Consider the following 25,364-nt stretch of genomic DNA (forward strand, 5'->3'; position numbering starts at 1 on the left):
GTTTTAGTTTTGTGAACCCTCCCCAACCCCTCTATCTTCTTCCAAAAATAGGAACTGTCCTCTATCATGACTTCATCCATACCTGTTGGGCAGGCACTGTTTGCCTTTAGGTGAATTCAAGCTACTACTTTTTTACTGTGGAAAATACACACAAAACTTTTATCAGGTTAACTATTTTTAAATGCACAAGGTGGTATCTTTAAATATACTCACATTGTTGCAGTCTCCAGAAATGTCTAAAATCTTGAAAAATTGCAACATGGTATCTATTAAACAATTGTAGGTACGGTGTATAAGTGGATTCATACAGCATTTGTCATTTTGTATCTAGCTATTTTACCTAAAATAATATCTTCAAGGTTTATCCATATTGCAGCACATATCAAATTTCCTCAGTGGTGGAGTGTGTGCCTACTGTGTGCAAGGCCCTGGGCTTCATCCCTGGCACTGGGAAAAAAACACTTCCTTTTAAGGCTAAATAACATTTCATTGCACATATATACCACATTTTCTACATCCATGCATGTATCAGCAGACACTCGAGCTGCTTCCACCTTTTGCCTGTTGTGAATAACACTATGATCATGGGTGCATCTAGCCACCACTTGTTTAAATATACTTTTCCCCCTAAGGATTCAAAAGTCTCATGGGCCAGGGCTTTAGCTCAGTGGTTCTGCCACCTGCCTCGCAAGCGCAAGGTACTGAGTTCAATATCTGGTACCAAAAAAAAAAGTCTCGTGAATAGCTCTCAGCCTCCAGGTTCAAACTCAAGGTGTTATGAGTGTCTCTCTCTTGAAGAGGTCTGCCCAATCTCACTTCCTAGGACCCTAAGCCTGTGCCAGGAAGAGATAGCTCTGTTCTTCCCAATATCCCAGAGCCACAGGCAGGGAGCTACACCGTCTCCCTAATAGACTTTCTTTTTAAAAGACAAAAATAAAACATGCTGGCAAGAGACTAAAAAGTAGAAATTAGCTCCTTTCCCCCATTTCCCATTCTGCAAGGATTGGCTACTGTTTTGTGAACAGTGTGTTTCCAAAGCTACATTCCAGACATATATTTCTTTTTTGATAGAAGTTGACATTCTCACTACCCTCTATTACATTTCATACAGTGGGAAAGTTTCAAAATCTAGGGTGTTTCCTATTTTCATACCATTACAAGCAGGGCTAAATTGAATATTCTTTTGTGTATATCTTTGCATATCATTATAGGTCAGAAATGAAAGTGTTGGGTCAAAGTGAGTGGATATTTAAAAAATTAATAGGTACAGCCAAACTGCCTTCCTAAAGGATTATGCTAACTTTACCTGTTAGTTTTAAGGAAAGATTTGTACTTATTCTTTCAAGTTTAGAGCAAACATTCCAAACATTTTACTTTATCCTTATTCTTAGGAAATGAATATAAATAAACTAATAATGAATAATATAAATAAACTAATAATAAACTAATAATAATAAACTGAATATTCTTGGGCTTTCTATAAGTGCACACTTGTAAACCAACAGATACTATACTACTTAATTAAAATCTGCCTGGGGGAACCTGCCCCATCCAGCCCTCCCCAGCCGGGCCCAGCCGTGGAAGTCGCAGAGGGGTCCGTGGTTGCAGGGAACCCGCCCCATCCAGCCCGCACCCCTTGCAGCGATCCACTTAGCTGCGTGGGCACCTGCAGGACAACCCCCCCCCCCCCAGCTCCTCTGGCCTCTTGGCTGTACTGCCACCTAGTTCCACACTACAAAGACACGGGACACTGGACCACCAGACTGCTGTACTGGCTAAGTTGGAGGGATCATCACCTCCCATGGGAACCGGAACTATCTTCAGGGGAAGGGCAGCTGGAACCTGCAGTACAACCCTGCAGAGTTCAACCCTACAGGACGACAGGGAGCTCAACTTGGGACTTGCAGCCAGAAATCTGCCTGAATCTCACGGGTCTGTGACTGGCTTGCTGAGACTCATTGACTTATATCTGCACACTGCTACCCATGTTGTCTATTGTGACAGGAGAGACATACACTGTAGGAGGCCCTTCATTTTCATTTTTATTTTTTATTTCCAAAATTAGTATTATTGGCTTGTTTTTTTTTCTGCTCTTATCTCCAATTTTTTTCCCTACTATTTGCAAATTTTTGTTTTTCTCTCCTGTTTTTTCTTCTTTCCTTTCTCTTTCCTTGCCCTCTCTCTTACACTCACTCTCTTGCTGTCCCACATTGTTTATCTCCCTTTTTGTTCCTGTTCTGGCCCTCATTTGGATATCTTCTTTATTTTTCTATTATTCTCTTTTTCCTTCTCTTGCCTGTGTCCTCTGGCCTCACTGTTAATCACCCCCTATCCTTCTACCTATCTATCCCTCCCTCCCCAACTCCTTCTAACTCCCCATCCCCAAGGGTAAAGTTGTTATATTGAAGAGTTTATTCACTGTAAACATATGTTGGATTGGTCCTCGATTTTGATTTAATTCACACAGTTAAAGGTGATAGATTAATAACTACCACAAAATGTCATTTTTCTAAGACATACTTGATGCTGTGGTGTTGCTGATTGTATCATTTGGGCTAAGGTGTTCTTATTGATCCTCTCAGTGGTCCTTCCTGGTATAATGAAAATGAGATAGCCTCAGAGTCATTAGAGACTCAAAATTTAAAGACCAGCTATATCTGGAAGACACCTCTGAGAAGCAATCATTCCATAAGGGTTCTAATTACAAGCAACAAAAATACTTACAATAAGCAATTTTGAAGTATCAATCCAGGAGTTAAACCAAGGAGAGTAACAAAAACAAAAATGAGAAGACATTTAAGCGAGGCACAAACTCAGACTTCCACCCCACCAAGGGTAAATCCCGGGGGAAACAAGGTGGAAAAGTCCAATAATCAACCACCTGGACACCCTGAACTGATAGCACATGAAGTAACAAAACAGATGAATGAGGCTCTAGAAAAATTCAAAGCAGAAATAATCTCCCAGATATCTACAGAGATGGCGAGTAGAGTGAAAGACATGATTAGAGGCACTAGAACAGAAACAGAAAAAAAAAAAAAAATAGATGAACTCAGAAACATGCTGGAAGCCATAGATAGCCAGCATAAGAAAGAAATGGAATCCATGAAACAGATTCAAACAGATATTCAGGAGATTAAAAACTCCATTAAAGTATCCATAGCATATTAAGGGAATCTGAAGATAGAATATCAGATATAGAAGACAGGACTGTGGTTAAGGACCATAAAAACAGAGATTTCTTAAAAATAGGGACCACAAGAAATCAATCCAACAACTGCTACGTGATGCAAAGAAGAATAACATAAGACTGATAGGAGTCCATGAAAACAACAGGCAAAAGTACAATTGACATAAAAAAGTGTTCACAGAAGTAATAGTGGAAAACTTCCCAGACAGAGGTAGAGAATTGAACATACATTTAAGTGAGGCATACTGAACTCCAGCTAGCCATGATCAAAAAGAATCTACATCTAGACATATAATAGTCAAGATCCCAGAAACCCAACAGAAGAACAAAATCCTACAAGCAGTTAGAGAAAAGAAACAAATCACTTACAAAGGAAAGCCCATCAGAATAACAGCAGATTTCTCAACACAAACCCTCAAGTCAAGGACAGCCTGGAGTGAAGTATTTCAAGCCCTAAAAGAGAATAACTACCAACCTAGACTGTTGTATCCTGCAAAATTATCTTTCAAAATTGATGGGGAAATTAGATACTTCCATGACAAAGAACACCTGAGCAATTTCATGAACCAAACCAGCACTACAAGCAATTCTAAACAATATCCTAGAAAAAAAAATGAAGGTCACAACTCCATGAGGCCCAACAGAGGGAAGCCACCAGGCAAGGTAAGAAACTAAAGGGAAAGGGGGAAAAATAAATAAAAGAGCCAACAGAAGTAAAACATCATGACAAGGATGAATCAATATTTATCAATTATAACCATCAATGTTAATGGCCTCAATTCACCAATTAAAAGAAATAGACTGGCAGAATGGATTAAGAAGCAAAATCCTAGGGCTGGAGATTTAGCTCAGTGGTTTCTCCGCCTGCTATGGAGGCGCAGAGACCCAAGTTCCATCCCCAGTACCAAAAAAAAGAAGCAAAATCCAACAATATGCTATATACAAGAAACACAGCTAACTCAAAAAGAAATTCATAGACTGAAAGTAAAAGGATGGAAAACAGTTCACCACACCCCAGGAACACAGAAAAAGGCAGGGATAGCAATATTATTTGCATACAAAGTAGATTTCAAACCAAAACTAATTAAGAGAGACAAAGATAGTCACTACATCCTTGTGAAGGGAACAATCCAATAGGAAGAGATGATAATCATAAATACATATGCACCAAATAAAAATGCCACCAACTATACAAAACAAATATTAATGGACATGAAAAGCCAAATAAACACTAACACAGTTGTAGCGGGGAAAATTCAATACCCCACTATCACGAATAGATAGATCATCTAGACAAAAAATTAACAAGGAAATTCTAGAACTGAGCCAAGTTTTTGAACAAGTAGACTTAATAGATGTTTACAGAGTGTTCCACCCACAGAATCAGAATACACATTCTTTTCAGCTGCACACGGGTCATTCTCCAGAAAAGACCACATGCTACCTCATAGGACATGTCTAAGTAAATGTTAAAGAATTGAAGTTACCCCCTTTATATTATCAGACCATAATCCAATAAAATTGGAGATAAATAACATAAGAAACCGTAACCCCCCCCCAACACATGGAAACTGAATAACACCCTCCTGAACAACCAATGGGTCACAGAGGAAATTAAAGAAGAAATTAAACCGTTTCTACAAGTACATGATAATGCCAGTACAACATACAGGAATCTATGGGACACAATGAAAGCAGTTCTACATGGGAAATTCATAACAGTGAATGCCCATATTAAGAAAACAGAGAACTCAGATAAATAACCTAATGCAGAACCTCAAGCTCCTAGAAAATGAAGAGCATAACAAATCCAAAGCTTGTACAAGAGAGGAAATTATAAAGATCAGAGCAGAAATCAATGCAATGGAGACTAAGAGAATGATAAAAAAAATCAATGAATCAAAGAGTTGGTTTTTCAAAAGAATAAATAAAATTGATAAACCGTTAGCCAACCTTATCAAAAAAAAGAAAGAAAAGGCACAAATCCATGCAATTAAGAATGAAAAAGGTGAAGTCACAACAGATCCAACAAAAATCCAGAGGATCATCAATACCTACTTTGAGAAACTGTAAATAAAATGGAAAACACAGAAGAAATGGACAGATTCCTAGATACATACGAATTGCCAAATTTAAATGAAGAAGACATAGAAATTCTAAACACCTCAATAACAATGAGTAAAATTGAAAAGGTAATAAATTTACCAGCAAAGAAAAGCCCAGGTCCTTATGGCTTCACTGCTGAATTCTACAAGACATTTAAAGAAGAACTATTGCCATTACTCTTTAAATTCATCAAGGAAATTGAAAGGGAAACAAGGCTTCCAAATTCATTTCTGGAAACAAATATTACTTTGATTCCAAAACCAGGGAAAGACCCAATCCAAAAAGAGAACTACAGGCCAATCTCCCTAATGAACATAGATGCAAAACTCCTCAACAAGATACTGACAAACAGAATACAGAGGGTCATCGAGAAGATCATACACCCTGACCAAGTCAGATTCATCTCAGGGATGCAAGGATGGTTCAACATTCGTAAATCAATAAATGTAATTCACCATATTAACAGAGTCAAGGACAAAAACCATATGATCATCTCAATAGATGCAGAAGAGGCATTTGACAATATCCAACACCCATTTATGATTAAAAAAAAATCCTACAGAAAATTGGAATAGAAGGTGTTTATGTCAACATTAAGGTTATCTATGAAAAACCAACAGCCAACATCATACTAAATGGTCAAAAATTGAAAACTTTCACGCTAAAATCAGGAACAAGACAAGGATGCCCCCTATCTGCACTCCTGTTCAATATAATTCTGGAAACATTATCCACAGCAATTAGAAAAGAGAAAGAAATAAAAGGAATAAAGATAGGAAAGAAGTTAAACTAGCATTATTTGCTGATGATATGATACTTTACATAGAAGACCAAAAAAATTTCACCAAAAGACTTATAGACTTAATTGACAGACTCAGTAGAGTAGCTGGATACAAGGTCAACACTCAAAAAACAATAGCCTTCTTGTACACAAATAACAGACTCACTGAGAGAGAAATTAGGGAAACAATTCCTTTTACAATAGCATCCAAAAATATGAAATATCTAGGAATCAATCTAACAAAGGTAGCATAAGACCTCTGCACTGAAAACTACAGCACTCTGAAAAAAGACACCGAGGAGGATACAAGAAAATGGAAAGACATCCCTTGCTCCTGGGTAGAAGAACCAATGTAGTGAAAATGGCCATACTTCTGAAACTACTATATAGATTCAATGCAATGCAAATTGAAATTCCAACAATATACTTCACAGAACTAGAGAAAATAATCCAAAAATTCATTTGGAACCAGAAGAGACCTAGAATAGCAAAAGCAATTCTAAGCAACACAGACATGGCAGAGGGTATCAGAATCCCCAACTTGAAATTATACTACAAAGCTACTGTGATAAAGGCACTGGCAAAAGACCAGACCTGAGGATCAGTGGAATAAATTAGAAGATCCAGAACTCCAGACATACTCAGCCACCTCATCATTGACAAAGGAGCCAACCACCATCATTGGAGAAAAGATAGCCTATTTAATAAATGGTTTTAGAAAAACTGGATTTCAACCTGCCAAACATTAAAACTAGACCCATACCTATCACCATGCACTAAACTAAGAACGAATTGGATTAAAGATCTAAATATTAAAACAGAAACACTGAACTTGCTAGAAAATAAGTTAGGTAGAACTCTTGAAGACATTGGCATAGGAAAAGACTTTATGAACAAAACCTCAGGAGCACGGGAGCTAGCACGAAGAATCAACAACTGGGATCTCATCTTATTAAAAAGCTTCTGCAGTGCAACAGAAACCACCAACAGAGCTAACAGACAACATACAATGTGGGAAAAATTTTTAGCAGCTGTACCTCAGACAAAGGGCTACTATCTAGAATATTTAAAGAACTGAAAAAAATAAGACCCCCCCAAATTCAAAGACCCCATTCAAAAATGGGCATCTGAAATGAACAGACATTTCTCAGACAAGTAAAAGCAGCAAATAAATATATGAAAAAATTTGCAACATCACTGGTCATTCAAGAGATGCAGATGAAAACAACACTGAGATTCCACCTTACCCCAGAAAGAATGGCTGCTATCAAGAAATCAACCAATTACAAATACTAGTGGGGGTGTGGAGAGAAAGAACCCTTTTCCATTGTTGGTGGAGTGCAGATTGGTGCAACCACTGTGGAAATCAGTATGGAGATACCTCAAAGAACTAGGACTAGAGGTCCCATTTGACCTATGTATTCCCCGAGGGGTATCTTCCCAAAAGAATTAAAAGAATCATACCACAGGGATATATGTGCGCCCATGTTCATAGCAGCACAGTTTGTAATAGCTAAAGCTTGGAAACAGCCCAAATGCCCATCAACTGGAAATTGGATAAAGAAGTTGTGGTTTTTTTTTAATAAAATTGAGTACTACTCAGCCATAAAGAATGAGAAACTAGGGGCCGGGGATTAGCTCAGTGGTTTCACCGCCTGCTGCGCAAGCGCAAGCACCCGAGTTCGATCCCAGGTACCCAAAAAAAAAAAAAAAGAATGAGAAACTAGAGTCATTTATAGCTAAATGGATGCATATCAAGGCCATACTCTTAAGTGAAATAAATAGGACACACATGTGTAAATACTGAATAGTTTCTCTAGTGTGAGAAACTGAAAGTGTAAATAAGGGTTAAAATGATTAAAATGAATAATCAATAATTTGAAATAGGAAAAAAGGTCCAAAGAGGTAAGGGTGAAGGGAGGGGAAGGGGAAAGGGAAGGGAAAGGAAAAATTATGAGAAAAGAAAAACAATGGAAATGAAGTCTATGTAAATAGGGAAGGGCAGAGGGTGTGAAGGGCGCACAGGTAATGGGGAAAAAATAAGAACCAAGATACATCATGTACAGGTACAAACACCCAATGATAAGTGTAAATGTATTGTATACCTAAAATGTGCCAATAAAAGAACTTAAGAATTAAAAAAATAAATAAAATCTGCCTGAAAGATCTGTTAAGTTACTAAAATCACCTAATTTTAGCAACTCTTATCTGTGTATAGCCTCAGGCATAATATAGTTGTGTACTGCTGATAATAAATTTCAGGATTTCTCATCTGAGGTATCAGAACATATAAAATTAATCTTATATCTCTTACTTTCAGGATTACATAAATATATGTATTTTTAATTACCAAGTATCTTTTAAAGAAAAAATTTTGCTCCCTTTCCCCTTTCCTTTTTAATCTTTGACTTTCAAAAGTTATAAATTGCCTAAAATAATCAAGTCTTTAAAGCTTTTATGTCCATTTTCCTAGGAGAAATACTTGTCCCAAGCCTCAATTTTAATTACTTAAACCACTCGCATGGGTATATCAGCCGAGGCAAGCGATTTCACAATTATATTTTGAATGTAAAAATTTCATCAGTTATGGCCAAAAAGAAATTGTTTGCGGCATGCAAATTTGAAAAGAGCGGTTCTGCTCATTGACAACAAATGCTTCCAGCTGGAGTTCCAGGGAAAGACAGGCTATATCCATCATGCTTATAAATATGTTTACTTCTTCAAAGGACAGAAAGCAAGGATGCGCACAGAGGCGAACCCCTTTCCGCCCAGGCGGCGGCTCAGTCCAGTATCTTGGTGCGGGGCGCTCCTTTTGTGTGCGTCCTGCGTCCTCTCCAGGCGTGTCTGCGTGGTGCACAGGAGCATCCTGGGAGTGGCTGCCGGCTCAGAGCAGCTGGCTGTCCTCTTAGGGAGGTGGCATCAGTAAACGCTCTGTTGTTATGCGACTATTGATTTGCCTCATTCTGAGGATTCCAGGGGCGAAGTGGCCCTCCCTCCCTCCGGCCTGTAGCCTCCCGCCTGGCGCCGCCCTCTCTCCCTCCCTCAGCAGCAGGATCTGAACGCTGCCGTGGGGCCCTCCCCCTCCTTTCATTCCTCGGGCTCCTGGATTCCTGAAGTTATTAGGAGAAATAAGGTAGCCAAGGGGACCACATGGAGGTTGTGACAGCTCCCAGTGGCGCGCCCCTATCACGAGTGGCAGCACCTCGGCTTAGGAGTTACCGCTGACACCCTGAATGCAGGAGGTCCCCCTGCCAGCCAGCCTCCCGGGATGGGCCACTGCTGCTGCAAGCCTTATAACTGCCTTCAGTGCCTGGACAAGACGGTACTTTGCTTCTCTCTCTCTTCTCCCCCCTCCTTCTTTGCCAGGGCAGAGAGAAGGCGCTAGCCAACCACCTCTGTCCCTCGTCTCCTAGCATGCGTGTGCGCTTTGTTGGAGCACAGGAGTCTCCTTTACTCCTTCCAGTGTACTGAATGGTACTGAGTGGTGCTCACAGAAACATTGGGTCTCACATACTCTGCAGTGCTGCCTTACATAATTCTGTATTCCTGCAGTCTCGATGGAACTGTTGCATTCGCCTGAAATAGGAACATCTTGAAATACAAACTGCTGAGAAATTCTTGGAATATTCTTAATGCATTTGACTGTACCTGCGAAACCTAACCATTTTGGTGGGGAATGTAGATTAGCTAGGCGTGTTTTTCTTCACTAAGCTGGAACTTTGAAAGTTTACCACCCTTTTTTAAAACCATCTGTGTGTGTGTGTGTGTGTGTGTGTGTGTGTGTGTGTGTATTCTTTATGAGCGAGAAGAAAGCACATCGGTCTAGTTCTTGCTTCTGTACTCTTTGCATCGCAGAGGCGTGAATAACATAGAGGTGAAATTTTGAAAGCCAGGGAGTCTGAAGGTGTGTTTAAGTATTCACTAGAAGGAAAATTCACAGCCAGGGAACTAAAAACAGAATATACTCCAGAATGCTGTGGCAGTTCCAAGACAAAGCCTTTCTTTGCTTTTGACACTTGCATGCTCTGTGAGCTTGCAGAGAGATTAAGACATGCTTTTAATTTCAATTTCACCACTAGGTAACTGCTGGTAAGAACTCTTGTTTCTGTGATATATTTTATTATCATGCACATTTAAATTTCTCAAAGATGCATGAAATGGAATTTCATATAGCGCTGAAATTGCCTTCTTTCTGCTCACATGGGCACTAGATAGCTTGAGGTAGAGTACATGACCGGGTGAAGGGAAATATATGGCTTAATTTAAAACTCATTACAGTGTAGTCACTGGAGAACATCTTAGGTATCAGTTCTGCTTATGAACTTTGACCTAAAGTAGGTTAACATATCACCTGGAAAATTAAACTGATACCTTAAAAGTCACTTAGTACTCTTGTTCCAAAGCAAATAACTATTCAGTGGGTTCGGTTTTGCAACTCTGAGTATGAACTAAAATATTTACATACACATTTATGTAATTGTAAGAGAAATACAAAAGAGTTGTACATTGATGATCTGCAAATCCTACATGGAAGTAGTTAAGCCCCTTTTCAAGAAAAGTGATCACGAAAAGGAGTCAAATGAAGCTCTATAACAATAGTTACAATAAAAGGGAAAGCTAAGCCACATGTTTATAAAGTTTGTATTATAAAGTTTGTATTTCCTAAACTCTGACACAAAAGTTTTAGAAATAGAGAAAATATGTTTAAAAATGAATCTGTCCTCATTTTCTTTCAAATCAAGTTTCTGAAAATAGCCATCTCTTGATCATTCTTGAATTTAGAAAGTTTGGAAAATAATTCAATGTTGTCTCATTTCTTTAGCCCTGTGATGTTTCAGTAGCTTTCAGTTCTTTTAGCTTTGAAATGTTAAACTCAGTAAAAATTAGTCTTTACAGATGAAAACTTTAAAACTTTACCTTGCATTTATGAACTATTTCATTGTGTTACCACCCACCTTCTTGGAAGGCAGCTGTGTTCACACTATATCACCAGTGCAATGCAACTCACCCGTACTTCTTGGTTTTTCTTTGCTGTAGTTCAGAAAAGTATTCTTGTTTGAAGTTATATATATATATGCACACTCACAGGTGCTCTTTTGAGAATTGAGGGTTTTCTTTTTTAAAATAAAAGAGGCATTGTTTGTTTGGTTGCTTGCTTTTCAGAATAACACAGGCATCACGCGAAAATCATTTATTTATTCAGTAGTTAACTATTGTACCTGGAATTGTATAGGAAGACCGTCGGAATCCACTGCAGTCTCAGACTTTGTCTGAGTTCCCAGAGAACTCAATACTCCTGTAAATTCCACAAGAAGACCCTTCAGTGTCTTTATCAGCTCTGAAAACCCAACATCAAAAATAGTTTGAAGGGGGCCTGATAATATTGTTGATAAACTTTTTCTGATTACTTTAGCCCAGATTAATAATCCTTGTAAAATGAATACTTCCTCAGTCATACAGATAAATAATATTTTCTTAATTTTATTTTGAGAAATCCATACAATGTTATTTTTTACAGTTTGGTCATGGTACAGCTAAACATCGGTGGGAGGATTAAAGAAACTTTAATTAGTTTCAGAGGAGAAGCTCAGAAATAGGAATCTGAAGATGCTTCTTTAGTATTAATTTGTTGGGGAAAAAACTGTAGAAACTTGCCTAGAGTATAAAATGAAGAACCCTTTTTATTAAAGTAACGCATGATTTTTTAAAGCTGTTTGTGTTTTTGTGCTCCCAATTTACAAAAACCTATCCAGTTAACAATATTTACTTTTGGTTTACCCTTGCCTAGTTTCTATGGTGACTGTGAAAAAAAAAATCTTAAAAGGCATGGATAGCTATTCTGGAGTTTACCACTTACTGGTTTGTTTGTACTTCTGCCTTTTCCAGAGAAAGTACAAGTAGGGTAGGCAACAATAATACACATAGAGCAATAGACATTAGTAAAAGATTGGAGTGCTAAATTAATTGAAAGCTCTTTGGTACTGACCATACCTGCTTCTAGAATTTAGTAAAAGGAAAAGTTAGGAAAGAGCCATTGGCAAGATTACTTGGAAAAAGTGGAACATGAATTACACTTTGAATAGGTTGGAATTGTATTAAGCTGAAGAGGAGAAGCATTGTTATTCCAAGCAAGGAATACATGAGGAAAAGTGTTTTAGACCAATCTGATGAAATATGAGAGCAAATTTTCATGGTCAGCACAGTGGGAAAAGCACTAAGTAGGGAGTATGGGTGGATTTTCTAGGGTGAAAACCAGACTTAACATTTTTTTAACTTGAATTAATTAAAAGGTAGGGATTTACTTTGGTTTTTTGGTTTTTTTAATGGAAATTCAGTCTGTAGCAAGACTCAGCTATAGGTATTTTGAAAGTAAAGGCATAGCCCCGAAGGCCACTGGGACATTCCAGTGGATCCCAAAGGATCTGCTAACCTGTGGACTCAGCGAGGTCTGGCATGAAGCAGTAGCTCTGCAAGCACAAAAGCTCCTCATTCTTAACCTTCCAGAAGTGATCCATTTTATGAAGCCTGAGTTAAGAGAAAGAAAATAGATGTGTGATCTAGAATGTTAATCTTTTTTTTAACAATCAGAACTCTGACAAGCAAACAAATGATAACAAGCCTGATAAACATGTTATTTCTTTTCAGAGTCAGAAGTCTAGCTTTGAGAAGTTATGATGTGAATAGAATCTGACCCAGCAAGTTATGTTACTTAAGAATCCAGTGGCTTGAGAGCCTGACAGGTCTGTGTCCCTTCGCCTCCCTCATCTGGTGTGCACTTCGCAGAGCTGTGTGATTGTTGCTGACCCTGGAAACTGTCCTCCCTAGGCTCCTTTTGCTGAGTAGTTCCTCTGGTGATGGACTTGTCCTTTCTTGTACTGTGTTAATAGACTGAGTTTGATGCCAAGTCTTGCTGGGTTAGGAATTATCTTGTTCCTTTAGGGCTACTTACATATCTCTACTCTAACCTGTTATGTGCTGATTATAATCTTGATTATAATCAGAGGCTAATCTCATGTACTTTTTCTCTAAATTCTTTGTAGAGGTGAGAGTTGGAAGAAGTCACCTTGCTGTTCCTTTCAGGTTCGTGTAGGTACTCTGACACTAATGCATTAGGGTAGATGATTCAAGGAAGGTAGAATTCAACAAAGGTCAAGAAACTCCTTAAGTGCAACATAAATAGATAAAAAATCACAGTGTTGGCTAATTTCCCTTTCTGGGACCTAGAATTTCCCAGCATTACTTTCTTGGATTGGCATTCCTTCTCCTCTGCTCCATTAGTCTCTGTCCTTTCCAATTGCTCATTAATTCTCCAGGTATGTATTTCCCTTATTATCTCTCAGATATGATGTTTCCCCCATTAATTACACTCTCTTAGGTAAACCAGATGTTTTCATTTAACCAGTGACTCAGCCCAGCATGTTCAAGGATTAAGACTAGAATTATACACATTTAAGGTTTGTCACTCTGATTTCTTTTAAGACAAGGTTTGGCTTTGCTCATTATTTGTACAATTAGACATTGAAATAAATATATTGAAGAATATTAAATGTGAATAATAATTTTCCTTTGCTGGGTTTATATGAAATTTCAGTTTAGAGTAGAAAAGCAGGTCATTATACAAAACATTGGGCCATAGTGTTAATTATATATGAAAAAATAATACTTATTGATTAATTCAGACACAGAATCAGTGCTGCCTTAAAGCCATAATAACTGAAATGAAAAACAAAAGGTCAGCTTACCTCCCAAGGGATTTTTCTGTAGAGCTATATTATGACTCTGGCCAATCTTCATAATATTAATGTTGAGAATGAATGCAGTATTTACAAAAGGTGCCATGAAAACAACTCTGAAGACTTATCTGTTTTGTGGATGTCACCTTGTGACTGGATCATTTGGAAGGACAAAGGAACATATTTCCCTAGTAAGATAGAGTTCTACCATACTCAATTAAACCCTAACCTGAATTTATAGGTGAAAAGCAATACTGTTTCTGGGAAGAGTGAAAAATTCCTTAACTTCCTTGCAATTAACCGTGTGTGTGTGTGTGTGTGTGTGTGTGTGTGTGTGTGTGTGTGTGTGTGTGTGTGTATATATATATGTGTGTGTGTGTTTTATGTGAATTTTAAAAATTCACAGTGAAAATAATTTAGATATTTTCCCAAATACCAGAATTCCATAGATTTCTTAATTTAATCCCTCCTTGTGGTTCTTTTGTTTAGCTTGGGGGGAGAATGCCCTGCTCATATGGCTTGATTTTCCTGGTCTGCAAACCAAAACGTAGGAAAGATTAGTTGAGAGTCTTTGGGCTTGCATGCATATTTTTTTTTAACGTATATATGTATCTTCTTTTAAAAAATTAAATGATGGGGGAAATAGGGCTGACAATGCTTAGAACTACAAGTGAATTTTATGAAATTGTCCTTAGTGTCCCTTGCAGACAACCAAGAATTCTTCAGGAGTATCACAGACCAGAATCAGGAAGTTGGAAAGAAAAATTCAGGGCCTCTCTGGTGAGGTAACAGAGGTTTCCAGAAAGCTCTGGGGGGTATTTTGTGTCACAGCTTTTCCTGGCCTCTGCTCTCAGGTGCTCCCTGCTTAATCCCCTGCTTATTTATCCTCTGGCCTCAGTTTAAATCTCCAAAACAGCCGTGCCCCACTGAATTCAGTCCCATTGTTTTATAATTGCTCATCCATTGACTGACTCTCTGAGAGAAAAGGTCCTTGAATCCAGAAATATTCTGCCTGTCACATAGTAAGCACTCCTTAAGTACACACTGTATTGTTTTGTGTAAGTTTCCTATTTCTGGATTGATTGGGGATGATGACACCTCAGAATCACCTAGTATTGCATTTTAATAATAAACAGGCTAGTTGGTTGGTTTCCCATTCAGGGAGGAGCATAGCTGGCTGATGCCCAAGTGTAGAATCATCCAGGTAATGCTAACAAGGAGAGGCATTTTCGCTTCTTACTTCCACCAAGTTCCCAGGGTAGCATCAACCATCTGAACAGATAACACTTGCTGGCCAAGCATCTTAATATAATAGAATGTGGCAAGCATGCTTGGGGCTTGGCCACATGTCTTAGTTGCTTGAAGTTAAGGGAATAATGAGTATGTTATGTTGCATGCTTTTCAGGGCTTCTCTAGCCAGGAAAGATAAAAGGGAACATTTCCCAGGAGTCTGTGGAAGGCCCTGGCCTTGGGAGCCATGTCTAAAAAGCAGGGTAGGCTACCCTGAAGCAGATCTGCAGTGGGATGCTTAGGAGTACAGGCAGATGAGGTGAGCTGGATGTGTCTCGAGACTAGCTCATCTTGGATTCTTTGAATAATATATGTATTCATCTTTGCATAACATATGTAGACCATATTGAAACAAAGAGCTGAGAGTATAGAGGAGAGAGTACATGACTAAGAGAATGCAGCTGCTGGTTTGGGACACAGATGAGTGTCTCAGTGCATCCATTTCCAATTAACCCTGCTATAAACAGCCACTGTAGGGCAATGGCCTTCTTTGGCTTTGTGATTTCTGGACAGTGTCACTGGGATAGTTTGGATGGTTAATACTGAGTTCTATTTTTAGCCCTTTTGAGAAAACACAGGAGCTCTCATGGTTGGTACCGGTTAGGAATTTTCCACTCATCCCCTGTTTAGGGAAGTGCTGATCTAACCCTGGCCGTCAGAGGAGAACTTGCTCATTCCAGCCATCCCACCCTGTCATCACCCAGGACCTAGCTTAGTTTCAGGAATGAGGGAGAAGAGCACCTTGAGATCCTTTTATTTATTTATTTATTTTTGTTTGTTTGTTTGTTTTCTCACTTGACACCTACTCCTTTTATATTTTTATTTTTTTTCTTTACTCTGTGTCTTAATAGACCTTTAGCTCTTCTTTTTTTATAGCAAAAGGTTTGTTGGTATGTTTTAGGCATACATAGTGATAAACACTCATCGTAGGGAATTTGCACCTGTACATGTACATCCCACCTCTTTCCCCTCCCCCCATTGCCCCCCCCATGAACAAAAGCTTTGTTTCCATTTTTTCCATCTACTTTCTCCTTTTTTTCTTGGCCTTCCTTCATTTCTCCCTCCTTCCTCCCTTGTTCCCCTTCCCATTTGAACATTTTCTTCTCATTTCCCAAAATAGATATTTTAGTCCTTATTTCCACTTTCAGTTTCTCACACCAGAGAAACAATGCAGTATTTAAATATGTGTGTTCCATTTATTTCACTTAAGAGCAGAGTCTCAAGGTCCATGCATTTAGCTATATATGTCTATGGCTCATCCTTCTTTGTGGCAGAGTAGTACTCCGTTATATTTTTAAAAATCACACACATCTTCTTTCTCTGCTCGTTGGTTGGTAGGCATTTGGGTTGTTTCCAAGATTTAGCTATTACAAACTGTGCCATTATAAACATATATCACTGTGGTATGATGCGTTTAATTCTTTCAGGAAGATACTAAGAAGGGGAATAGCTGGATCAAATGGAGCCTCTAGTTTTAGTTTTTTGAGAAATATTCACACTGATTTCCACAGTAATTTCCACAGTAATTTCACCAGTTTGCAATGCCACAGACAGTAGAGAAGGGTTCCTTTTTCCCCACAGCCCCACCAGCATTTGTTGTTGGTTGATTTCTTGATAGCAGCCATTCTTTCTGGATTGAGATGGAGTCTCAGCATTGTTTTCATTTGCATCTCTTGAATGACCAGTGATGTTGAACACTTTTTCATATATTTATTTGCCATTTCTATTATATCTGAGAAGTGTCTTTATTTCAGATGCCCATTTTTGGATTGGGCCTTTAAATTTGGGGGGTTTGATTTTTTTGAGTTCTTTATATGTTCTAGGTCGTAATCCTTTGATGAATAGCTGGCAAAATTTTTTCCCGCTCTGTGAGTTATCTCTTCACTCTGTTGGTGGTTTCTCTTGCTGTACAAAAGCTTTTTAATAAGATGAGATCCCAGTTGTTGATTCTTTGTAGTATATCCCTTGCAGTCTGAGTTTTTTCATGAAGTCTTTGCCTACTCCTATGTCCTCAAGCATTCTACCTATTATCTCTTCCAGCAGATTTAGTGTTTCTGTTTTAATATTTAGATCTTTGATCCATTTAGATTTTAGGTTAGTACGTGTTGAAAGATATGGGTCTAGTTTCAATTTTAAGCATGAGGAAAGCCAGTTTTTCCAGCACCATTTATTAAAGAGATTATCTTTCTTCCACTGAAGATGTTTGGCTCCTTTGTCAAAGACAAGGTGGGCTGAGTATGTCTGGAGTTGTTTCTGTATCTTCTATTCTTTCACTGATCCTCAGGTCTATTCTTTTGCCAGAACCATGCTGTTTTTTATCACAGTAGCTTAGTAGTATAATTTCAGGTCAGGGATTGTGATACCCCCTGCCTTGTCTTTGCTGCCCAGAATTGCCTTTGCTATTCTAGGTCTCTTCTGGTTGCAAATGAATTTTAGGATTGTTTTTTCTAATTCTGTGAGATATGGTGTTGGAATTTTTATTGGGATTGCATTAAATCTGTATAACAATTTTAGAAGTATGGCCATTTTCACTATATTGGTTCTTTCTATCCAAGAACAGAGGATGTCTTTCCATTTTCTGATATCCTCTTCGATCTCTTTTTTCAGAGTACTGTAGTTTTCAATGTAAAGTTCTTTTACTTCCTTTGTTAGATTGATTCCTAGGTATTTCATTTTTTTGGATGCTACTGTGAAAGGTTTCCCTAATTTCTTTGTCAGTGAGTTTGTTATTTGTGTACAGGAAGGCTATTGATTTCGAGTGTTGACTTTGTATCCGGCTATGCTATTGAATTTGGTTATCAAATCTAGAATTCTTTTGGTGGAGTTTTTGGGGTTTGAGATCCCTTTAGAAAGAATCTTGGGTGCTCCCCAGAATCCAGGGACATCACAAGATCAAGACCAACACTGGATTCTGTTGTGCCACAACAGATGGGGAATAGCATTTTGGCAAGGAGTAGCAAGTGGAAGTTTCCTTGAAGTTCACCTCCTGCCTTAGGAGCACTGGTTCTGCTGTCATTGCTGTTGACTCATTTCATTACAGGGTAGCACTACATCATTCTGGTTTGGCTGGCAGGAAACAAAAAGGAACTTTACTTGATGCAGAGAATTTATAAATTAGAAAGGTTGATATCATTTCAAAAGAAGCACTTAAGGAAGAAGGGTTGTCACCAAACTGCATAGGCTGGCTGTCCTTGAGGAGCTAGGGTAGACCTGTGAAGGCAACTTCAGCAGGAAAGTGTTCTGGGGATCATCGGAATGGCCCTTCTCAGGCCTTAGGGAAAAGTAAACAGATAACACTATCGAAAATTTCAACCTGTGGAGACTGTACTGAAAAGGGTCCAACCAGTGGAAGTATACCACATTCAACCTGCAAATCAAGGCCTACGGTAAATGCAGGGGGCACAGGCTGTGAGGCAGAGTGAGCACAGCCAGGGAACTTTCCAGGGAGCCAGATCAGTCAGTCCAGGGCTGACTCTGCCTCTCTTCCAGCCGAATGTGAAAAGCTGCATGTTAAGAAGTGCTCAATCCAGCCTGAGGACCAGTACAATTTGGATCTTGAGTTTACATCTATCTAAACTGAAGAGGAGAGATTCTTGGTGTGTTAGCATTTGATGAAGAATGTAGGTGCTGGGTTATAACTGCCATCTTTGCCATTGCCAGGAAGGTTGTGCAGGGGCTGCTTACTTCACCATAAAGCTCCAGTTTTCTCCCCCATTAAAGGGAAATAAAACTCAGGAACCAATGAATGGTATAGTCAGCTCTCCTATCTGCAGATTCAGCCAATGGCAGATTGATATTACTTGGGGGAAAAAAATGTATGAATACTGATCATGTACAGACTTTATATGGTCATTTCCTCAATAATACAGTATTAACAACTATTTTAATAGTATTTACATTGCATTAGGTATTATAAATAATCTAGAAATGATTTAAAGTCTGCAGGAGAATGTGCACAGGTTCTATGCAACTACTACATCATTTTGTGTAAGACTTCAGCATCCCAGATTTTGGTACCCTGGGGTGGGAGCAGGGATCCTGAAAGCAGTCCCTGTCAGTACTGAGAAACCACTATACTTGGAAAAATAAATTGAGGACTTGTCTAACTCTGTGTATGGCCTACAAAAAGTGTTTGGTAGAAGTTAGCATTGCAAATCTTTATTAATTAGTAAATAATCTTTAAACAGAACCTACTTGTGTTACCTCCCCCACACCTATCTCTTTTTTCTTTGCAATGCTAGGGCTGGGACCCTAGGCCTTGTGTATATTAAGCAAGTACTCTACCACTGAGCTGCACCCACAGTCCTCTCAGTCTTCCTGATCTCTCTTGGGGTGTGTGTGGCTCAATGGTAAAGCACTTGCCCAGCATGCTTGAGACTCTAGGTTCAGTATTCAGCACCACACACACAAAAAAAAATCTTAAGAGTCAGAGCAGACCCAGGAAGGTGCTCAAGAAACCAGAGCATAAAATTGATATGCATATTCTAAACAGTTAGATAATTAACACAGAAAAGCAGCTATTATAAGATGTTATCCAGTTGCAAATAAAATTTTAAAAAACCATGAAACTATAATAACACCTAGCATTTGTATGAGCTAGCTGAATACTGGACACTTTTTGACTAGGTCACATATATTAATTCACTGAACCTTCATGATAGCCCTGTGCAGTGGGCTTGGCATTGAGGCAGCATCATTTAATGATAAAGAAACATACTCTCAGTTGTAATTGCTAATGCTGAACCCATAGGGAAGAGCGTCACAAATGAGGCTTCAGCAGATTTGGTATCTGGTGTGTGCCTGCTCTCTCAGTGCCAGCGCCTTCTTGCTGGTGTCCTTTCATACTGAAGGGGCTAGGCTATTCTCTGGAGCTTCTTTTATAAGGCCACTCATCCCATTCATGAAGGCTCCACCTTCATGACCTGATCACCCCAAAGGCCCGCTTCCTCATAGCTGCACCTTTACGAGTATTAAGATTACAACATATGAATTTGGGGGGATACAAACATTCAGACCATTTTAAGGCCCATTGTCTCTCAAAGGATGGCTCTGTTGCTCCTTTTTTTTTTTTTCAGAGAATCATTAGCTAATAATTGTTGGCAACTGTATCTACTGTAGCTCTCAGTTTATTATGAAAATTGAGTTTTACTTTTGGAATTGTGAATATTACGACATCACTGAACACAGGCCTTTTGGATAACCTGAGACTCTCCCTGGCACCCAAAATAGCACCCTTGTTGCCTGTGTCTGGTTGAGCCAGTCCCAGAAACAAGAATGTGAGAGCTGCCTATAGTCATTCGTGCATCTAAGGTGCTGAAACTAAAGCCAAAGGTGGTCAATAAAGAACATTGTATTAGTCTGTTTTCCATAACTGTAATGAAATACCTGAGACAATTAACTTCTAAAAAGAAAAGGTTTATTTTGGCTCACAGTTTTGGAAGTTCTAGTCCAAGACCAGGTGGACCCACCACTTTGGAACGATGGTGGGTGTGCCAGATGACAAGGGTGGGGAGTAACCGGCAGAGCAAACTTCTTACTTCATGGCAAGGAAGCAGAAGTGAAAGAGGGAGAGGCTGGAGTTCCACAGTCTCCTTGTAAAACATGCCTCCAATAACCTAAGCACTTCCCAGTAGGTCCCTCCTTTTCAAGGATCCACAGCACCTCCGAAGAGCACCACCTTGGGAATCAAGCCTTTAACACATAGACGTTTTGGGGACATTAAATGTGCCAACTCTAATAAACATTCACAAGTCTCTGATGATATCTGTGCTAGGGTTATCATCTACATTTGAGCAAAAAAATTCTGTCTCTCAAAATTGGTTTGCTTTGCTTTGGGAGTACATTTTATTGAATGACACAGACTTTCTTTGAAAGTCTGATATCTGTGACTTTTGTTATTAGTATTTCATCATTATTAGTAGTATTATTTAGCAATAAAATCTTAATAAACTCTTTATGGTATCTTAATAAACTCTTTATTGAGCTTTTGTAACTCAGGTTACAAATTCAGCATATCTTCCACTATTTCTTTTTTTTAATGTCACAATATATTTGATTTGAAAACAACTTAGACATCATTAAGTGAGATTCTTTGCACTAGGTAATTCTTCAAATATACAGTTTCCTCTTGTGCCTTCTATGGATGGCAATAGTAGAAGAAAAAAACTTGGAAGCCTTAACTGCTGTGGTTGGTCTTGTTACAAAGATAAATGTTTCATGTCAAGGGTTCAGCTCTGATCTTTGTCATTCATTAAGTAGCTAACCAGGTATGGCCAGAAGAGTAAGTTTAAGGGGAAAGTGGTAAAACAAGGCTTTGTCCTTCAGAGAAAAGTAACATGTTCAAAAAGTGGAAAGGAAATGTATCGTAATATAAGACAGTACATTGATGTGTAGGACACGTATGTGCAAAGAATTATTGCAGGATGATCTACAAGGGTATAGTATGCTCATAGAAAAAAGCACAGTTATGGGTATTTAAATATTATATTACAAAGTTTGATATTTGAATGAATACAAATTAATGAGTCAGACTTGGCTTCTAAGTTTTCATATGCTTATATAATGAGAAAAATTATCTCCTTAAGGGCTGGGCTTATAAATATTTGCTTAATATGATTCATTAATTAAACATGTGAAAGTACTTATCTAGCATAAAACTAGGGGACTCTTGGTATCCGTTTTGTTTTTTCAGAATGAAAGTGCCCTTGTGAAAGAAAAAGAGCTGTCAATCGAACTTGCAAACATCAGGGATGAAGTTGGTAAGTAGGGCATTGAAAATGAGGACCATAAAAAATGTATTTTCCTGATTCCGTGGATGTGTAACAAAAGCAATTATGTCTTCTGTAATAAGCCAGAGAAAACCTGCCTAGATGTGTGAAGTGTCTCACCCTGCACAGCGGTGGGCTGCTGGAGCCTTGTAGGGAGCCATAATTTTTATGTGTCTGTTGTCCTAAAAACACCATCACAACAACAACTAGCAGTAGAACTAATGAAGCTGTGACTCTGGTATTCACAGATGGCAGCACGTACATCAATCTGTATTGCTGGCTGTGACAAGTGCCCCCTCATCCAGGCACCTCTGATAACATGTGGTGCTGTCTGTAAGATGCAGATGTGTGGCTTCTTGCCACTGTGTATTCCCTGCCATGAAATATTCTATGAACCAGAAATATGAGGGTTCATATTGAAATGCCTTAACCTTCAGCCCATGGCATGGTCTAGTTCAGTCAGAGCCAGAAGAGACCTTACCCATAAGAGGATGCTCCTGAGCTGGGGATGTGCTAGGAAGACAAGCTTTTCCTAGATCAAGGACCAGGCTGGGTAGTGGCCATGTTCTCAGTCCCACTTTGTTACTCTGTTTCTTTAGGAATCAATCAGCAAAAGTAAAATAAAAATGGCCTCTTCCCATTGGTCTGCCATTCTTCTCTTTGCCAGTGAGTTTCTTGCCCTCTAGTGTGGCCCTGGGAACATCCTACTTGTGCAGGTGTGGTCTCATCCATGAATGAAAGGATGTGAACTATCCTGGCTATTTTTGGCAGGTGGCCACCCGTACATTTGGGCAGAGGCCAACCTTCCCCAGGGACCACCGGCCCCTGGCTGTGCAGGACAGAGTACTGAATTTCAAACTCAGCTTTCCCTTGCTCTTCTGTTCTCTTTAAAAATTTTTCTGTTCCCTGTGAATTTTGTGACTTCTTTTGTCATTGAAATAGGTCAGCAATGGCCACTTCCCCACTCTAAGGAAAGCAGGCCCCTGTGGAAGGCAGTAGTAACAGTGTTCCATGCCAGCCACACCTATGTGTGGCCCACAGCTGCTCCTGGCCACCCACTGATGAGTAGCCAGGAGTAACCACATGTTGGTTTTTCTGAGCAAGGCCAGGCAGTGTGTGGGGAAGTGCCTGAGAAGCTGAGGTCCGTGACAGCAGTGCTAACCCTGGATAGAAGAGTAACCACCAGGGAGGGAGAGGTGATGGTCCCCCTGCTCCCTTGGGCTTCCTGCTGGAAAAGCCTTGTCCTTTCTTTTTGTTATTGTTATTGTTTTCATGGATATTGAGTCTCATTTCTTGGAGTTATCACCACCCCTTCCAACCTGCTGTTTGTTGGTTATCACCATCCCCAGGCACTCTCAGCCACAGCCTTCTCACGACTTCATTGCCAAGTATGCAATCTGTGTGGCTCCCCCAGGAGCCAGATCCTACTTAGAGCCTCAAAGACTCGCACTGAGAGTGACCCCAATTTTTTCATGAAGGGAAGCCTCTGGAGCACTTGCTGATGGTGAACCTACTTTGGACATTTTTTATTCCACTACAAAGAGGTATCACCATTCATTCAGCGATGGGGCTATTGGTCTCTATATGACTGGGGTGATTATCTTGTATATGTGCATATTATACACATAAACACACACACACACACACACACACACACACACACACACCCCTCCTCATAGATTTCCTTAGTCTCTCTAAGAGAATTGAGCTGATCCAGCTGAGCACAGTGGCACATGCCTGTTACAATCCCAGTCACTCTGAGGCAGGGGGATCACAAGTTCTAGGCCAGCCTAGGCAAATTAGTGAGACCTTGTCTCAGAATAAAATAGAGAGAGAGTTGGGGTTTTATCTCAATGGTAGAGCACTTGCATGGCATGCATGAGGCACTGGGTTCAATCCTCAATACTGCTGAAACAAAAAGAACGTTTCTTTCATTGATATAGACCAGCATATTAAAAAGGAGTTCCTCATTCCTTGACGTTTTAACTGCAAAGACCCCTTCCCTAGCCTTACTCACCTCAGTCCCTGCACTCAGTAATGTGATTCTGAAGCCCCTTCTTCCCAGTGAATGGGCAAAAGAACAAGTCTGACCTTCGCTGATCTTCAGATCAGTTCCCACCTCAGTGGCCGCAAGATTTTAACATGAAGATAGGTGAGTTTTCAGAGACACAGGACCTGAAAGTTGCTGCTGAAAGGGTGTGATCTTGTCCTGTGTAAATTACACCTCCTTCCATCTTCTCTTCTTTGAGCAACACATATTGGTTTTAACTTAGGGAGTTGCATTAATAGATTTTTCTCCGGAGTTTTCATTTGGGGCTATCAGGACAGTACCCCTGAAATGCTGTAAGCCAGTCTCTGTGTGTGTTTCTCCAAAAATGGATGAGTCTGTAAGTAATTTCAAGATGTGCTGTTTCCCAACATGAGCTTTATAGGGAGAATTGATTGATCTTTCTGTCCTTCAGGAACCTTTTCATAAAATGGAAAGCCAATGAAAAGAAATCTGATAAAGCACCCAGTGAAGATGACTCTTGGAACTGTTAGGTATAGCACATTGAATGAAAAAATAGAGGACGGAATTCTCCTCTTGAGGGTGAATTCTCCCCAGGGAGACCTCCACACTTCCACGGGCAGGCTTTGAATCTGTATCTGACACAGTCCAGTGTGTCACGTCCAGTGCCACTGCCTCCTGCACTTTCCTGAAACCTCTAGATACAGCAGGCACTACTCAAGGACTGCACTGAGTTTCTTGCTTAAGTCATATGATTTCTGCATTAGTACTGAAAATAGAACCAGAATTCATCTGCCTGATGAAGAAAGCTACCAGAGGCAGGGCAGAAGGGCCTGGCAAGTCAGCCCCGTGTTCATCCCCAAAGAGACTTCAGTAGCACATTCCCAGTCCACTCTCAAGATTGCACTGTGAGAGAAGACAGAGGGGAATAAGGGAACTGACTGCCAACTATAACACCCATAGATTCTGCAGTCCTGACTCACAGTGTACTCTCTTGAAGAAGAGAGTGAAGCTTATAGACCTTATTTTTGAATGGTCCTGAGGGAAATCATGTCAGTCCTACCCCTTTACGGACTGCCCTACTCTTGTTTACATCCCCAGCTGAGTCCAGTGGGAGTCATGGAGGTGGAGGGTGTGGGAAAGGCTGGGCAGAGGAGATGGACTTCCTAAAGGCTGGGAATTCAAACATGGGACAAAGGAAGAAACTTCCAAAAGTCAGTTTGGGTATATTTATTGCAGACTCCAGAAGATTGGCCCATCCCCCACATCTAAAACTTGAGGCTTAAACTTTTTCATATCCCATTAAGCTGCTACTCTATATTCTACCAACATATGTTAATAAGTATTCATCAGTTGTCCACACCCTTGAAGGGAATAAATTCAGTCACAGGCATTTAGCGTCTAGTCAACATCAGCTTTACAAGTGGTCCTCAGTCCTAAGGCATATTAGTCACCTAGAGAGCTACCCTAGACAAAAGAATCAAAATAA

The 25,364-nt window shown here is 39.6% G+C and overlaps 1 protein-coding gene across 9 annotated transcripts in view; it reads left to right on the forward strand.

Moving 5' to 3' along the window:
• Mtus2 (microtubule associated scaffold protein 2) overlaps positions 1–25,364 on the forward strand; it is a 716,842-nt gene that overhangs the window by 619,136 nt on the left and 72,342 nt on the right. For 8 of the 9 annotated variants that reach the window (XM_087199504.1, XM_087199503.1, XM_087199498.1 and 5 more), the window contains one exon: positions 21,792–21,858. In XM_087199504.1, coding sequence (XP_087055630.1) covers positions 21,792–21,858 — 67 coding nt within the window. Of the gene's footprint in view, positions 1–8,959; positions 9,400–21,791; positions 21,859–25,364 lie in introns of those variants that run through there. The other variant, XM_004854795.3, reaches the window with a different exon arrangement.

This window comes from Heterocephalus glaber, unplaced genomic scaffold (genome assembly GCF_053883595.1).
Source record: "Heterocephalus glaber isolate CG9 unplaced genomic scaffold, H.glaber_assembly_v1.0 deba00001720, whole genome shotgun sequence".
NCBI classification, from domain to species: Eukaryota; Metazoa; Chordata; class Mammalia; order Rodentia; family Bathyergidae; genus Heterocephalus; species Heterocephalus glaber.